At 38.6% G+C, this 18,337-nt stretch overlaps 1 protein-coding gene across 1 annotated transcript in view; it reads left to right on the forward strand.

Moving 5' to 3' along the window:
• Nucleotides 1–18,337, forward strand: part of col11a1b (collagen, type XI, alpha 1b) — a gene marked incomplete in the record, with an annotated part of 78,586 nt that overhangs the window by 58,567 nt on the left and 1,682 nt on the right. The window contains 21 exon segments of the mRNA XM_014007490.1: nt 2,963–3,070; nt 6,014–6,067; nt 6,771–6,824; nt 6,940–6,993; nt 7,204–7,257; nt 8,124–8,231; nt 8,388–8,441; nt 8,653–8,706; nt 9,097–9,150; nt 10,659–10,712; nt 11,948–12,055; nt 12,298–12,351; nt 12,544–12,597; nt 13,192–13,299; nt 13,474–13,527; nt 13,611–13,646; nt 13,760–13,813; nt 16,335–16,581; nt 16,708–16,820; nt 17,051–17,119; nt 17,341–17,574. Coding sequence (XP_013862944.1) covers nt 2,963–3,070; nt 6,014–6,067; nt 6,771–6,824; nt 6,940–6,993; nt 7,204–7,257; nt 8,124–8,231; nt 8,388–8,441; nt 8,653–8,706; nt 9,097–9,150; nt 10,659–10,712; nt 11,948–12,055; nt 12,298–12,351; nt 12,544–12,597; nt 13,192–13,299; nt 13,474–13,527; nt 13,611–13,646; nt 13,760–13,813; nt 16,335–16,581; nt 16,708–16,820; nt 17,051–17,119; nt 17,341–17,574 — 1,779 coding nt within the window.

Raw genomic sequence — 18,337 nt, forward strand, 5'->3', positions numbered from 1 at the left:
CCATAAAATGTGTTGTTGTTGTTGTTTTCTAGCCTCAGGCCACAAAGAAAAACAATCAATTATAAGTAATAAAGTTTGAAATGTTTTTTTTCAAGGCCTGCAAGTGTTATTAAACTGCAAAAAAAAAAAAAAAGATTTTACCAAAATCGTGCAGTGATGAAACAGAATAAGGGTAAACTTGTCAATTTAGGAAATATTTGCACTTCCGTACCAATAATTCTTTAAAATACCATCAAAATGTATCTTTTAATATGATTGAAATTGTATTTATATGCTGTATTATGAAAACTTTCCTAAATAAATCTATCAAAAGAGTCAAATCCCTGTCAAGCTGGGGACACATTCTGTCAGCAGGACTGCATTTATGCTCTTTCTCTGTGGTTCAGAGTGTGGGTGGCAGTGTGGGCTCAATATAAAACCGACAACTTTCTGCCTTTATAATGTGATACAGTTTTTATTTTATTTATTCGCATACTTGTTGCACATCATAAACAGAAAAACTTTTCTCATCAACTGATCAACATCTAGATTCTAACTTGTGATCGTTTCATTTACAAAACAGTCTTGCAATGATGTGTCCACCAGCTGCCAGTCATTTTCATGTATTCGTAGCAAAAGTAACAGCTGAAGTTCACAGAAAATCCTCCAATCATAAGGAAAAAGTTCTGTTTCGTCTCTGGCTGGCAAGCTGAAGGCAACTAACAACTCATTGCTGGAAATAATAAGGCCATTGCAGCTGCTCTAGTGAAAACCCACCATCTGCAGGGCTCTGTGGGGGCTGGAAAAGACCTGGTGAGATGAATTGCTGTAAGTAGGCAGTGCACACATGTTGAATAGCAAATTATTTAACAGTTGTTTATCCTGGTGAGTCAGTTTGTGCATTCATAAATTCATGACCAAATCCCGACTCAAGCTGTGTTGTCTCAGCATAATTAGCCCTCATTTTAATAGTTAAACCTTAAAATAGACTTTAAGAGCTGACTGTCTGCACTGTAGAACAAACTTCTAAAGCAAGGAAAGAACTGAAGGTTCAAGGAGAAGATGAATAATCCAAATGTCTTCCCTTTTTTTCTTAACCCAAGACATTGTATAAATGATTTAAAAATGGTCAAATTCCCGTCTTTAAGATTTTGCCCAGTGTCTGGACAGTCTGGCAAGCATTTGTGGTGCAAGCTGAAAATGTTCCTTAAATTTGAGACTAAATACATAAAATAGTACAGAATTTTTTGAGTTATTCCTCTTTCTTATTTTCAAAAGAGAAGAAAAAAGGATATTTAACATAATTTGATTGAAAAACACCCATGTAAAACTGCTCCAACACAACAATTGGCACATCTATATATTTACGAACTTAGGTTGTGTCATTCTAAAAAGGTTGGGAATCACTTTTCAGTAACAGTGTTGAGTAATACAAAGAAAGAAAGAGACACAGAGACAGACAGGGAGAGAGATACAGACACAAACATAACCAAGCTCAGATGAAAAAAAAAAGTTAAGACTTTATTTAGTCAAGGAGAAACTTTTTTATTAACAATGATTTATGAAAAGTGCCTACTTGATGATTCATAAATGAAATAGCACTTTAAAAATAGTATTTATATGAACTGGATAATTTGACAAACGATGAGGATCATTTCCAGGCTCATAGTTAATTTTTTTTACCACAATCAATTAATTATGTTAGCTTCAGTTGTTATGAAAACACTATATATCAAAAGTAGTTTGACTTCACCTAAACGCCTTAAAATTGACTTTGTCTCTGAGAACTTCCTACTGTTTCTGACACTCCCACTTCAGCACAACTTCACAGCAATGCTTTTCAACAATGCTCGGCTGCAGACTGAGCTCCAGGGAGTAGCTTTGTGCAAAAAGGCGTTGCTTTGTTCCAGGAAGTGTTTAGGCGGCTCCACATGGCTAACACAGGAGATTCAAGGATTTCTCAAACATGCATGAATGAGTGGAAGCATCACTCTGTGTGTGTTTTTGGTAAGGGACTGACATAACATGGATATAATGCTAAAAAATGTATTTGCATAGTACCCCCCTCCCTTAAACACTTTCAGAGGGAGTCCTTGCATCGTCCGAACAGGGCTGTGAGTTGCGCATGCTGTTTTACAATGAATAACAAATTAGGAAGCACTTAAATCCAAGCTCTGTGACCTCGGACACCAATCTGTTTGCAATCTCCCCCGAGGAGATCCGATTTGTGACTTTGTTTGGTGAAGTGTCTCTGAGCTTAAATCCACCTTGTCTGTGACTTTTCTTTTCAAAGCTTGTACTCATGTTGCCCATAATCACCTAACATTTCCCTCTAAACTGTTCTGCATTCAGTACCAGCGCCTCGGGCTGCCTACATGTCCCAAAGGCTCGGCTAGAACTCCTCGAGCACTTTCATGTGCTGACGTGTTTGAACTGAAAACTTCCAGTCTGTCAGCACTTCACTCTTTCCCCATAGTCTCTCCTTTCTTCCTCTCTGTAGCTCAGCGCACCTCTGACTTCACAGAAGTCAGCATCTTTCACATACAGTACACTGTTTATCATAACCCTGTGGCAACATTGTACTGTATCCTTTACTGATGGGAATCTGTTAGGATTTCTCCCGTTTCCCTCAGGTAGCACAGCAGAACGGTGGTTTTGGCTAGAGCTGTTTTATCTGAGTGCATTTTTATGCAAATAGTCTAATAGGTTGAACACAAACATGTGCCCTTGAGACAGGCTTTTGACCTTTGCAAAATTAGGGGCTTCACAAAATCACACACTTGCACAGGCTATATGTCCTTTCCTAGCTCATTTAAAAGTGTCCGTAGACCTCCCCTCCCCCAACCTGAGCTCTGATTGACTCGACAAGCTTAAAAAAAAACGGTTAAGATGAAAAACAGAGAAAACAAAATGCAAGTGTTTGAGGTCTCACATTGCCAAAAGCACAACTAATAAGATTTTGCGAACCTTGACCACCCCGCAGGGCAGCGACGGCGAAGCCGGGCCAAGAGGACAGCAGGGGATGTTCGGCCAGAAAGGAGACGAAGGACCCAGAGGGTTTCCGGGGCTACCGGGACCCGTCGGACTGCAGGCAAGTCTCCATCAAATCTGCCGCTTCTCTACGCACAGTTGCATCTTTTATCTCTTATTTTGTAAACATATCACTTCTAAGTCACGCTGAACGTTACCCCTAGGGTACGCGCACATTACTTTTCTCTTGTCTGCGCCGCCTGAAGCAGTTTGATTTCCTCCACACTCTTTAAACCTATGACTTTTCATCTCTCCTATTTACATCACATCAAAACAAAGCATATTTTATTAATGCAGCTTTGACTTCCAATAGCACTTTGTTTAGCTCCGGGGTAAATAATGCTTTACCCCTTCAAGGACTTTGCCTGGTATAGACCATTCTAAAAAAAACATTTTGCATTTAAAGTTTTCTGTTTATGGTGGAGGATGGAAGGTTTTTTTTTTTCAGATTACATTATTATAATGGGGTAAACAACTATCCTGCAGCAGTGCTTTTAAATTTAAATGACTACCACAGGTGTTTGAGCTGACATTTTAAGGAAAAGTCTAGTTAAAACCCTTATTTTCCAGAATTTTTGTTTAAAACAAGTCTGACAATGGCTACAGTGTGAGTTTCCAAGAGGATCTGATTCATCATGTGGTTTTCATGTCAGAGATAATTAAAGAGAATAATCAGAGGGTTTTTCATCAATAACTGATTCAGGGTTTTTTTTCTTCAACTCAACACTCATTGATCTGTGTTTCTTTTATTTTTAATGGTCACAGCTCATTGATGTCTCTTGTGATCATCGGAAAAGGAACGACACATTTACCCATTTACAAATTAAAGCATGAAAAAAAAAGCCCTGAACTTTATTCTCCTTGGTTCAGTCCATTCTGGGTTCATGTAGATCTAATCCTGAGTCTAGAATGAACCACTGTATAACTTATTATATCATTTAATGACAATAAGATTTTTGTAATCATTGACTTTATCTGATCTTTATGGAGTTGGCTTTCATGGAGCTGTTTAGGGAACCGGGTGTTTGTTAAAACCCAAGCAAGAAATGGTTTTAAGTAAAGATTATCTTTATTTATTTATTTGCTGTAATGAATTATATTCAAAATAAAAGCACCACATTGACAGAGAGGGAGAAAAACTGAAATAGCAGGATTGATCCCATCACCATTGTATCATAAATGTCAGTACAGACGTTGATATTGATACTATTGATATTTGAATCAATGTAATGGCCTCTAACGGAAGGACCAGTATGCATAAACGGAAGAATTATTGGATTAAGGTGGTCTATAGGATCTCTGTTTGATGTACAAACAATGTAATTGTGTTTTTTTAAAGATCCTAAGGTACATAATTCAGTTATGTGACCATTAAGAGCCAACTAGTAAAATCTACTCCAGCAGAAGCTAATATATCACTCAGAAACAAGAATGTAAAAATGTCAAATGATACTTTAACCATAGCTGTAAACTTGCTTTGTTTTACTTTGATTAACAGTATACTTTTAGGTTACTGCTTTCTTTTCTTGACTAAATATCAAACCTGTAAAAGAAGAGTAGAAGGTCAGTGCACCGACTCATGGGCTGAAGTTAAGGAAACTTCCTTTAGTGGCCATGAATAAAGAAGAGGCACACTTTAAAATATCTCAAAGTCAATTATCCAAAACCCACTGTGGATGAAATTAAAGCAAAGCTCTGCTGGTCAGTAGGGCTAGATAACGTTGTTATTAAGTGCAATTGGCCTTTAATTGGGCATAATGCACTCCTCCCGTCTTTTTTAATTATTTTGGGTTAAGCCGCCCTTCAATCCATGCCAGCAGCTGCTGCAAGCTCAGCTCTTCAATGCAATTATCTGTAGCATTAATGATTTTTGACCAGTGGTAATGAATGGCTTCGGTCTAAAATCCCTCCCTCAATGAGGTGTTTGTTTGTGGAATATGAGTCCTTGCTGCGAGGACGATTTCCTCCGATTATGAGTTAAAGATGAGGACACGGAGAAGAGTAAATATCACACTCGCTCACATTGGGTGGTCCTTAAATTCAAGGCCAGCTTGGAAAATAAAGTAAACGCTGAGCTGGTTCATTTATTGATTAATTTGAGTTAATAGTAGTTTTTATGTGTTTAATTGTTGTTGCTAATTTAATCATAATGTGCCTTTTTCTCTCTGTATTTTAGGCTCACAAGTATAATATGGAACAACACTGTTTCTTCTATTTCACACAACAAGCTTTGTAAAGGAAATGACTTAATTTATATCCCCATTCTTACAGCCCTCATGCTTACAACCTTCATGACAGAAATTCCAGTCTGCTGCTGAAATATATTGGCTTTCCCTATCACTGTAGATGTGCTCTAAATCAACAAAACGGGCTGAAACTGCACACGTGTTCTCCCGGTGATTGATCTCTGCATGGTTTCGGCTTCGCGGTAACATATTGCTGCTGCTTTTCATACAGCTATCGATTATGCATGCTCCATTATTGTAGTTAATCCAACACAACACACAATGACTGCAATTAAGCAGGCAGACAATAACCTACAATTGCAAGTGACACGTTCTTCATTTTTGTTACTGATGCACCTTCCGGAGGTGCAGTCAAACTCTGTTAGCCGAGCACGGCTGAACACAAAGGCTGCACATTATGCACAGCCGCCATCAATCCACGCCAGAGTGAACGTAGATGGATGGAGTTTCCACCCTGTAATTTACACAGGCTGATTACACCCAAGCCTTCCATACCCTTTAATTACAATAGGTGTCCTTTTGACTAATTGTGTGTTTATACTAAGAGGCTCTGCTGGTATTAATGCACTCTTTTTGCATCCTGAAGCCACTATTCAAAAAGTGTCATCTGGAAGTGCCTGGTAATGAGCAGCAGGATTGTGTGTGTGTGTTCTCATCTGTAGGTTTCCTAATGCTGGAGTTTTGTCTGAGGCGCTGCCTTCCATGACCCTCTCTCTCTTTTTTGTTGTTGTCTGAATAAAAACGTGTCCTCCTTACAGGGTTTGCCTGGCCCTCCTGGTGAGAAGGGAGAAAATGGAGACGTCGGACAAATGGTGAGTGCAGCTCAGGCTGCGGCTTCGCTTTGTTAGAGCCTCACTTCGTCCTCAGGTGCGGCTCATTTTCTGTGAGATGTCGTGCTGATTGTTTTGACGTCACAGGCAGCGTGGCTTAGGCTTTCATTTGTGACAAACGTGCTGAAATACACTTTGCACTTTAACACTTTATGAGATCTGTTTGTCACGGAGGGATTTATTGTGTGACGGGGTTTTTTTAATATGGAAGATTTTTATGTCACTAAACGTAAGCACAAGCATAAGTCTGCATTCGTTTTTGTTTGTTTGTTTTCATCCATGAGCTTTATATTAACATGTTTTTGCACATGCTTTACCGTTGACTTATTCCATAGATTGAGCAAATCTTTAAATGTTCCACTGCTGAACCTCTGTAAAAACCAGGTCATACAGATGTTCTGTAGCTAATTGCATAATTCTCAGCAGCTATTTTTTGTATTGTAAACTGTTTAAATTACTTCTGCACTAAGATGTAATAAATAAATTAGTAGGTCTGTTGTTTATTGATATGAAAGAACCAAATATTCTCCTTTTCTTTTAACTAAAGTTATTTATTTGTAATCTGTGTACAGTTTTATCTAAATAAAACAATGTTTTTTTCAATTAAATGTTAACAATTTAGGAAAAAAAGTCAAAAAATGTGGCAAAACATAAAGTGACATTTTTTTAATCCTCTCCACGACAGGGTCCACCAGGTCCTCCTGGTCCCAGAGGTCCACAGGGCCCCAGCGGAGCTGATGTAAGTTTGTTTTCTTGTTTTTATTTACTTTTAAGATTCAGTTGTGCTCCTCATTTCAAAATAAAAGTTTCAAATTAGTTTAAATCAAAAGAGTGCCTTTTTGATTTCTCTCCAGGGTGCACAAGGTCCTCCTGGAGGTATTGGTTCAGCGGGAGCCGTTGGTGAGAAGGTATGACCCTGGAGGCTGTTGGTTTACATTTTGGTTTCTGCAAAACTAATTTACTGACATTATTGTTGAAAAGATCAGAACTGTTTATTCTGTTAACCGTTCTTCTGGTGACAGACGTCGCACAATTTAAAGACGTCAAAAAGATGACAACTGAAATCAAAACGAGCTAAGGCTGGGTTGTTGTTATACCTTTTCACTGCGACTTCACAGGGAGAAACTGGTGAGGCTGGCAACCCGGGACCACCTGGAGAGCCTGGCATTGGAGTAAGTTTAATATTTCATAAAACTAATCTTCACTTATCATGTATTAATAACAAAAAAACACCTTAAAGCACTTAGGGCTATTTCTCAAAGCATGCATTTCTTACTTTGTTGTTGTTTTAGAGGCTTTCTCACAGATGGGAATGTCTCACTACATGAGGATTTCTAGTTCCTGTTAGTTTTTTCTTTTTTGCTGTAACATCCAGTGATGTTGTGTTCGCCTGCAAAGATGTCTATAATTTTTACTTTGAACCTTTAGAAAGGATTACACACATACGTTGTGAAAATCTCAGCTCTGTTCAGATGCATCGATTCTGTGCAGAGCAGGAGCTGCTGCCTGCCTTGGAGCAGGCATGCCTCGCCTCAGTCATGGCTGCGAGACTTGTTGTGTCTGAGTCGGTCAGATTGTATCGATGTTCCCGTCTGCTCGCTCATATCTGTTTACAGTGACAGATAGAGCCAGTGTTGCACATCAAATCCACGTCAATATTTAAGGTTGCCACGCTGGCATTGACGAGAGAAGTGCTCAGCTCTAATGGGCCAGCTAATGAATCTGGACTTGGCAATTACGCCTCAGCTGCCGCACTCAGTCAGAACCGGTGCTTTAAGAACCGGTTTCTGCAGCTCGGAGTAAATAATGCTGAAAACCCGTGGCGCTTTCACGCAACAGATGATCTCAAACTCAAAGTTTTAGTTTTTATGTCGGATTAATTTCTTCCTGTTTACGTTGTGTTTGACGCCAGCTGCAGGGTCAGAATTAACAACACACTTATCTGATGCTGGACCACCGTTTTAATTTCAAAGTTTTGTGAAAGGTTCTTGTGGGACGGCTCTGACGACATGACTTTAATGGGTTTTTTTCCCCTCAGGGTCTTCGAGGAGAGATCGGTGAGAAAGGAGAAACGGGCCCACCTGGAGCTGCTGGACCCGCTGGTGCTAGAGGACCCCCTGGAGATGATGGTCCCAAAGGAAACCCTGTATGTTGGCACACACACACACATACATACACAGAGCAATGATTAACACATCATTAGAGCTGTCAGCAACAGCATGAGTGTGTCATGTTTCAGATCTGTTGTTGACGAGTGTCAAACATGCGAGTCAGTCGTGTCGTTGTCTTAATGTGTCTGCAGGGTCCAGTCGGCTTCCCTGGAGACCCTGGTCCCCCCGGTGAGCCTGGTGCTGCTGTAAGTGCTGACTTTATGCATTCATGCATGTGTTTGAGTTTTGTTTAGAATGATAGTACTCATTGCAGAACGACTAACGAGCCAGTATTAAACTGAAAAAAAAATCATTTGTATCACTGGTGATAGTTGTTAAAATGTATTTGTTTCACAATTTATTTTATTTTATTCTGCATTGTTGCTTACCTACACCTGTCGTGTCTGCCTTATGTAGGGTCTAGATGGTTTAGCTGGTGATAAAGGAGATGATGGAGAGGCTGGACAACCAGTAAGTCTCACTTGATTTGGGAGTTTTTCTAAAAATCTTTTTTTTTCTGCACCTTTTGATTCAATAATTGATTTACTTTTTGTTGTTTTCATGAATGAAATAAATGAATTAACAAAAAAAATAATCTTTCATTTATTTTCCCCTACTTTTCTTATTTTTTCAGCATTTTACATCCTTTTTTTCTAACTTTTGTTAAAATTTTCATATCTGCATACAAAGTCATTTTAATTTCAACATCTAGTTCAGTCATTTAACACAACTTTTTTTAAATTCATTTTTCACTTTATGCTGTTTAATAAAACGTAAAGTTTTTTTCCAATGACAGAGCTGTCTCATCATGGGATATTGCTCTGAAGTGGAGCTAAGTGTGTTTTATCTGCTCTACTTTAGGGCCCTCCAGGTCCATCCGGTGAAGCTGGAGTACCAGGACCCCCTGGCAAAAGGGTGAGCACTTCTCAAAGTGACACATCCAACGATACGTCTGTTCAACTTGTGAGACCGTCCCTATTTTTAAAGGGCTCTTAATCACCCCCCGAGCTACTTCACCACCTTCTGATCCATATTTATGATCACGTGTTTGAATTTCAGAAGGATTTTCCTGTGTTTCCCAGAATATTAATCCAATTAGTCAAAATTAATCTTTGAGTGGGAAGTAATTGCAGAAAAACATTATAATTTAAGAAAATATTGACCTTTGGAGAGTCCAAGTGGAAGGAATGAAACGTAATAGAGGAATAAAGTTGATGCTGATGTCGGGGAATTATTTTTTTATTAGTTTGTGGCAACAAACTTGAGTGGATAATTTTTAAATTAATTTAAAAAACAGACATATAGTCCACACTATTTCTATTTTCTATTTTTTAACCACTCATTCCATCATAGCAGGGTTCCTGCGGATCCTTAAAAAGTCTTAAAAGGCATTGAATTTAGCTGTCCCAAAATAAGGCCTTAATTAGCCTTAAAAAGCCTGAAATCGATCTTTCAGAGGTCTTAAAAATATGATGATTGTAATTCCTCTCAAATATTTAAAGAATTGGTAACAATTATTTATCTTTTTAAATAATTTATTGAATGCCCTTCACAGCTAGTTGTTTTGTATAAAAAATGGCTAAAATTGTTGCTAACTGGGTTTTTTTCCCACTTGTGTTTATTGTGATATTAGTCTTAAATTTAATTTCAAGTGGCATTAAAGAGGTCTTAAAAAGACTTGAATTTAACTTGCCTTAAACTGTAGGAACCCTGCATAGGTAAACGGTAAATGAAAAGTTTAAATGAATCTAAGCTATGCAAAATTCCAAGCTTGTAATTTAGGGGAAAAAAGAGGGGTTTGCTATATAATAGCATTATAAACATAAAGCACGCGAGTTTAACACAACCAGGACGGCTGATTATACGTTCTAAAACATTTGTACAGTTCACACTTTTACGCCGCGCAGAATTAGCATCCCTCACGGTCGTGACAGAACAAATCCGACCCCAGCTCCTCGTCCAGATTATTGGAATTTACCGTCTAATTTTTTCGTCCTTCTCCAAGGTAATTCTGGCTCAGTCTCTTTCACAGTGTCTCCTCAGGAATGGCTCTGGTTTGGTGTTCATTGGTGCATGGAAATCCTTGACTGCATTAGCCCACAGTCATGCTTTGCCGCACACACAGGCATGACCCTGCATTCTCATGAGACCTGTGGCTTTTATTTGGTCAGTTTTTAGTTTGAATGCCACAGGTTAGCTGCTGTTTTTTATCACCGTATCTTCAGATTATAGGACAGTTTGTTTTGCGCTGACTGCTCTTACAAACCTCCCTCAAGTTCGAGACTGAATGATCGGTATTCGTTTGAAGCTGCTGCTTTTTAGGAAATCTTACTGAGATGGTTCTTTGAACTAAGGGAGATTTCTGGTCCTGGTTGATGGTTTTTCGGCCACAGAAAAGTCTAACAGGTTCGTGTTCTTCACAGGGACCTGTTGGACAAGCGGGTCAGGAGGGCAGACAAGGAGAAAAAGGCTCCAAGGTACGTTCCTGGAACTAACTGCATTCATTTCAATCAGCTTTTTAAACAACTTTACGATTCTTGCTGAACCTAATTTTTTTATTACTTTTAAAGCTGTTGTTTTTATTTTAACACTACTTTGATACTGTCACTTTGAGTGTTGTTTTTAAACTAGAAGAATGATTTTTTTTTTTTTGAAAATGCTCTAAAAATTCTTCAAAATGAGAAAAATGTCACAGATCTCCAGGGACACACATTCAACCTATTTTCTTAATATCCTCCTTCGACATCCTGTATTTAAAAAAATACACGAAAAACTACTCGCACGATAAAATGCAACAAAGTCTCTTGACAATCAAAGTATCTGACAGCTTTCTGAAACTCTCTAACATTGTGGTGTTTTCACAATCAAGGCGTATTGAAGAGAAAAAATCTCTTTAAGCTGTGAAGACCGCGTTTGACTCCTGATCAGATATTCAGGATCTGAAAACGTGACAAAAGTCAAACAAAGTCTCGTTCTTTCTTTTGTTGTTCTTACATTTCTCCTCCGCACAGTCGTACACAGACGTCATCTCTTCCCACGTTTAGGTAAAGGATTAGAGTTGATTTGACAAAGACGAGGCAAAGCCTGCGCGAGGATTCGAGGCTGTCAAATCTGGGCCTAATTGCTTGTCAGGATAGTTTAATGCCTCCTTTCTTTCATCCCGGTCAATATTATGTCTGGGAGGGTTGAGTACATGATACATGCTGTTAAATTTCCGCTCAGAGAAAATGGAACGAGACACGGAGACATCTGATCGGTTTGAACGTTGCAAATCCTCAAATCCTCGCACTCTTAGTCCCCGTGACAGGAAATATGTGGAGTTTAAAACGATATACGTGTTGCAAAATATTTACGTTGTTAAGTTAAAGATTTTGTAGTCTAGCAGAACAATAAGAGTTTTAAAGAATGATTTTAAAACTGAGGAAAAACTCCAGACAATGTTTTGCTGATTGAAAAGGTTGCTACAGTTTATTTGAATGTTTAAAAACTTGTTCCTTTTCATTTCACGTGTCTGTAAAGCATTTAAATCTGCTTTAAGACATTTGTTGTTAAATCAAATTTAGCCAGATTGAAGCCCGCGGTGTGATTTTAGGACAGTTTAGTCATTTAAACATACAGTATGTTCAACACTAAAGCAGGTAAATACACACTTTGTTCTCCTGACATACATGAGAGACTTGTATATAATTGGTTTTGTTGTTGTTTTTTTCAGGGAGAAGCGGGAGCAGAGGGACCTGTTGGAAAAACTGGACCTGTGGGACCTCAGGGACCCCCTGGAAAAGCTGGTGCTGAGGGTCTTCGTGGCATCCCTGGGCCTGTTGTGAGTTTTGACTTACATATATATATATATATATATATTGTCATTTTTAACCTTTCTGTTCACAACACTGAAAACAACAGAGAATTAATTTAGAAATAATAAACAATCTTTGAATTCCTGTAAATGGCAAGAATACAAGGTATAGACTCAAAAAATGTAGAAGCACAAGCTTTTCATGCAAAAATGATCAAAATCACCAAAAAAAAAAAAAACAAACAATGGTTTGCTTTTCTATTTTCCAGGGTGAACAAGGACTTCCTGGTGCTTCTGGTCAAGACGGTCCTCCTGGACCTATTGTAAGTTATTTCCATCACGTTTAAGTTTCCTGTTAAACAAAAACTTTACATTTCTAAAAATCTGTTGTGAATGTTTGATAGTGTAACTCTGTTCAGATTTTTAGATGTGTAGCTCACCTATATTAACACAGCTGTTGGTTTAAAACGAATGTGAATTTGGTTCAATTTGACAAAGTGATTTTTCCCTCTCAGGGACCTCCTGGACTCCCAGGCATGAAAGGTGACTCTGGATCCAAAGGAGAGAAGGTAAGAGTTTTTATTAGGATGCTAATCTAAAATTGCTTCATAGTGCGCTTCTCATATCTGCCAATATGGCTTATCTGCAGCTTCCAAAGCAAGCAAACATCTAGGCCTCTGCATTCTTTGCTCGCTCTCTACCAGTGAGATGAAAAAAAATGGCTTAGCTGTGTGAGATTTTCATTCAGTGATTTATGCACTAAATAAATATGCAGAAGTCTGATGATATTGCCTTTGTAGTGGACACTGGTTTAATGGCAGCAGACAGAAGCTGAGGATCAGAACTCTGTCCAACAGGTGCAGAAACAGAGCAGGAGAGTTTAATATGACAACTAATGAACATGCTAATTTATAGGCAATTATAAGAGCTTGGCTAGAGTTTTATTTCTTATTTATTCATTTATTTATTTATTTATTTATTTATATACTAATCACTTTATATAAAAATGCAGGTGATTTTTGCATATTTAATTCATTTTCAGAAACAGTTTCTGTTTTCACCAGCTGATCGTCAGAAATTAAACTTTAATTGCAGTAAAGAAAGGACTCTGTGAAAAGTGGATATTTAAATTAAAAGATGATTTTCTTCCTGTTATGCCTCAGGGTCACCCTGGCCTCATTGGTCTGATTGGACCTCCTGGTGAACCCGGAGAGAAGGGAGACAGGGGTCTGCCTGGACCTCAAGGAGCTGGCGGTGGAAAGGGAGATCCTGTGGGTATCCTGCAGTTTTAAAATAAATCTGTTTCACTCATTTGATTTAGATTGACTTCCTCATCTATTTGACACATTGTTATAACCAGTAAAACAGGAATATATTTTATGAATCCAAGAATATACATTTATTATATTTCAAGTTATCTAATTTCCTCTCTTGTGCATCATCAGGGCATTGGAGGAGGACAAGGTCCTCTCGGCCCTCCTGGTCCTCCTGGACTTCCTGTGAGTTCCAGTTGTTGAACAAATGCATTTTGGTTACACAGCTTTCGTTCATCTTTTAATATTTTATATTGTTTTATCACCAGGGTTCTCAAGGACAGAAAGGATCTAAGGGATCAGTTGTAAGTAAAAAAAAACTCAAACAATTTCAATAATTTTAATAAATTCACATAGCGCTTAATGTTTGAGAGATTTCTTTTTTTTTTTAATTGTCTTTTAACTACTTTTTTGTCAGGGTTCACCTGGTCAGAAGGGAGACCCTGGTGTGATTGGGGTACCTGGACCACCTGTAAGCTACATATTCAACTTCTTTACTGTAAACTAAATATATGTGGGCTTTAAACTTTCTGCTAGATACATGTTTTTGACTTCTCTCTTTGAGATGTGTTGTTCTGTAGGGCAGACTGGGGGTGAGTTGACTCAATATGGTCAATATACAGTGTATATATATATATATATATATATACACTCACCGGCCACTTTATTAGGTACACCTGTCCAACTGCTCGTTAACACTTAATTTCTAATCACTAATCACATGGCGGCAACTCAGTGCATTTAGGCATGTAGACATGGTCAAGACAATCTCCTGCAGTTCAAACCGAGCATCAGTATGGGGAAGAAAGGTGATTTGAGTGCCTTTGAACGTGGCATGGTTGTTGGTGCCAGAAGGGCTGGTCTGAGTATTTCAGAAACTGCTGATCTACTGGGATTTTCACGCACAACCATCTCTAGGGTTTACAGAGAATGGTCCGAAAAAGAAAAAACATCCAGTGAGCGGCAGTCCTGTGGGCGGAAATGCCTTGTTGATGCCAGAGGTCAGAGGAGAATGGGCAGACTGGTTCGAGCTGATAGAAAGGCAACAGTGACTCAAATAACCACCCGTTACAACCGAGGTAGGCAGAAGAGCATCTCTGAACACACAGTACGTCGAACTTTGAGGCAGATGGGCTTCAGCAGCAGAAGACCACACCGGGTGCCACTCYTTTCAGCTAAGAACAGGAAACTGAGGCTACAATTTGCACAAGCTCATCGAAATTGGACAAGAGAAGATTGGAAAAACGTTGCCTGATCTGATGAGTCTCGATTTCTGCTGCGACATTCGGATGGTAGGGTCCGAATTTGGCGTCAACAACATGAAAGCATGGATCCATCCTGCCTTGTATCAACGGTTCAGGCTGGTGGTGGTGGTGTCATGGTGTGGGGAATCTTTTCTTGGCACTCTTTGGGCCCCTTGGTACCAATTGAGCATCGTTGCAACGCCACAGCCTACCTGAGTATTGTTGCTGACCATGTCCATCCCTTTATGACCACAAAACCGTTACTAGCGTGGTGTACCTAATAAAGTGGCCGGTGAGTGTATATATATATATCATGTGACCAAAGTTAGTAGGAAGGCATAGGTGTCTGTGAAGGTAAGAACCACATAGTTAAAGTTGTTAGTTTTATATTTTGTTTTTTTATATTTTATATTTTCTTATATTTCTAAAATATATATATACATTTTCACCTTTGAAAGTGAATTTAGTCTATTATAGTTTTAATAGGAATTGTGCTTAGCCCATAATAGATATTGATGCATTTGTTTTATGCATCAAATTTGTATCTGTGAGCTACAACATGAGGTCATAAATCTAGCATAAAAGTGCAGCATTTTAGCTGTGGGAAGAAATAAAGTGAAAATGGAAACTTTGGGGTGAGTTGAGTCACTTCTGTTAGGAAACGGTCGTTATGGAACAAGGATTCACTTCTAGTGCTTTCTTCCCAAACGTTAATGTTCACTTCCTAAGTACTCTTGAAAGCATTCTGGGGTTTTTTAATAAACAGCAGTTTAACAGTAATTTGTAACAATAAAAAGGTTATACCTATTGAGTTGACTTGACGGGGTAAAAGTGTCTTTTATTTAAGGAAGGGAAGATGAGTGAGTGGTACGGTTGAGTTGTGGGGGAAGGATGGAGGGGTGGATTTTAGGGACATAGCTCAACTTACCCCACACCTGTGCAAAGCCGACCCCATATGTGACCCATCATATTGAAATGAGGATTAAGACAAATTTGGCCAAAATGACCTAATTACATTTTCAGATTTGTGGCTTTAAAAGCTACATTTTGATACCTGGATCATCCTGATATCTTAAGCTTATCCAGAGATATGACTTGATTTGTCTTGTTGGTTACAATAATACATTACTCTTTGGTCTGAATCCTAATTTTATGTAAATTTATTGAGTCATTTTTGATGTCATTATAAAGAGGATATTTCACATAGTATTTCAACATTGAGATCTCTCAGTTGGAAATAAACAAAAGCATAGCTCACGTGGAAAAATTCTAAATTTTATGACATTTTTCTGCAAAATCAGGTTTTTTGTTGCTACTGCTCAAAAACATTATTCAAAAAAATGTTTAGTATTATATTTCAGAAAGTTCATTCAAATAATACATTGATAAGATATTAATTCATTATATTTTGACAAAAGGCAGTTTTTGCACACGTTTAAGTCAAAACCCTATATCTGCCTATTTCTCTACATTCCACTTTTGGACTTAATCCTTGTTTCGATGGGATGGGTCACATGTATGGGGTAAGTTGTGCCATGAGATAACTTTTTTGGGCATATATTATCGAAACAGTTATGTTTACACTCATTCTGATGGAAGAGAGGCAGATATATAAATAAGAGACTAAATTATGGTTGCCTTAACGTAGTTATCCTAAATGTGAAAAATGGCTCATCTTATCCCAGTCTCCCCTATAAATATATATTATTGTGGCAAATAATCAACTTCTCTTCAAACTTTGTGCTGCAGGGACCACCTGGCGATATGATCCAGCCACTTCCCTTCCAACAGTCTAGCAAAAAGAGCAGGCGGCAGGCTGACGTGCAAGGAGACGAGGCGCTGGTAGACTACGGCACGGAGGGAATGGAAGACGTCTTTGGATCGCTCAACAACCTCAAACAGGACATCGAGCGCATGAAATTCCCCATGGGCACTCAAGACAACCCTGCTAGGACCTGCAACGACCTGCACCTCAGCCAGCCCGACTTCCCAGACGGTACAATGGAGAATATATTTTGGAGGGAAAATGTTTTTTCCCTCCATTTGTTTAGTTCAGGAGGAGAAAAAAGACAAACATTGCAGAAACAAAAGCTTTGGTCTCATGGATCTGTTTCTCTCTCAGGTGAATACTGGATCGATCCGAACCAGGGCTGCATCGGAGACTCCATCAAAGTGTTCTGTAACTTCACAGCAGGTGGAGAAACGTGCATTTACCCAGACAAGAAATCCACAGGAGTAAGTAATGCTGTTTAACGACACACAGAAGCAAACAGGTGTGGTAATTTATAAAGCACCACGCTATGTTTGGATAAAATAACAAATGATCTGCTTTGAAGAGTAAACCACAGGCTCCGAGTTCTTCGATAAGATTAGAAACGAGGCACGAGGGGAGGTTTTGGAAACTTGCCATGCTGAATCTCTGTCAATAACTTGATTTTCTTTTTTCTTTTTTTTTTTTTTTGCAGGTTAGAATGTCCAACTGGCCCAAGGAGTCTCCTGGTTCTTGGTTCAGTGAATTCAAACGAGGCAAAATTGTGAGTCCGCCCTTCCAACTTTCTTTATTTAATAACTCCCAACAGACACTAGCAGGCATTTTAAATGAAGTTTGTCAATTTACATTTTATTTGCACATCATCTCTCCCTTTACATAATGTCCTATTTTTACTCCTTACATCCTAACTTTTCACCTTTTATGTTCCTCTCATTTTTCCTCTTCTCTCCTCTCTTTTCCCCCTCTCTTCATCTTGCCCCCTAGTTGAACTATGTCGACGTGGCGGAGAACACCATCAGCCCGGTGCAGATGACCTTCCTGAAGCTGCTGAGCTCTTCGGCTCGGCAGAACTTCACCTACAACTGCCATCAGTCGGTGGCCTGGTACGACGCCAAGGCTGACGGCTACGACAAGGCGCTGCGCTTCCTGGGCTCCAACGATGAGGAAATGTCTTACGACAATAATCCTTTCATCAAGCCGCTGATGGACAGCTGCTCGGTAAATACGCCTTTTTTTCCCCCATTTGCAAGTTTGTAATTAAACTTTTTTTTTCTAAAATCCATAAAATCCCACTAATCCTTGCAAAAAATGCAGAATGTTGTAGAGAAAAGTCAAAGTGTTTATATTGGATGTAACAAGAAGAATGCAGTCTCAGAAAAATTGAGGCTCAGAATGAGTAGTTTAAAAAATAAGCTGTTTTGTTTTTTTTTTGGTAATCTGTACATTATCCAATTAAAAAAATACAACTAAATTAAAAACAAGAGAATCTAAATCCCATAAAGGAAGTAAAGTTTGAATAAAATACATGCAAATGCGTTCCCTGTAGAATGTTTAAAATGCGGTTCAGCTCGTTTAAATGTGATTAAACTTTGATCAACAAGCCTGGCATCTAATCACAGAAGCCGTAGACATTAAGCCTAAACAGGTCGCTCATAAATCTACAGAAGATTTCAAAAGGCAAAAGAGAAATTAAGTCATGATTGGTTGGAAGATATTTAACATAATCTACACTGTTTCTTTGGCCTGTAGTTGCTGAGGACCTACTTTTTTTAAAGTTCAGTTTCAGTGATATGCAGTGGTGGGCACCAGCCTGCTAAAGCGCAAATCCACTGATTGTGGACCTAAATATTTTGTTTGCGCTTTAATGGTTTTACTAATTTTTATATTTCATAAGTGGATTTGCGTTTTCTAAAATTAAAATGCAGTACTGCTAATAACTAATTATCTACCAGTTATCATTATCTTGAACAGCGGCAGGTAT

The sequence above is a fragment of the Austrofundulus limnaeus genome, unplaced genomic scaffold (genome assembly GCF_001266775.1).
Source record: "Austrofundulus limnaeus strain Quisiro unplaced genomic scaffold, Austrofundulus_limnaeus-1.0 Scaffold42, whole genome shotgun sequence".
Classification (NCBI taxonomy): domain Eukaryota; kingdom Metazoa; phylum Chordata; class Actinopteri; order Cyprinodontiformes; family Rivulidae; genus Austrofundulus; species Austrofundulus limnaeus.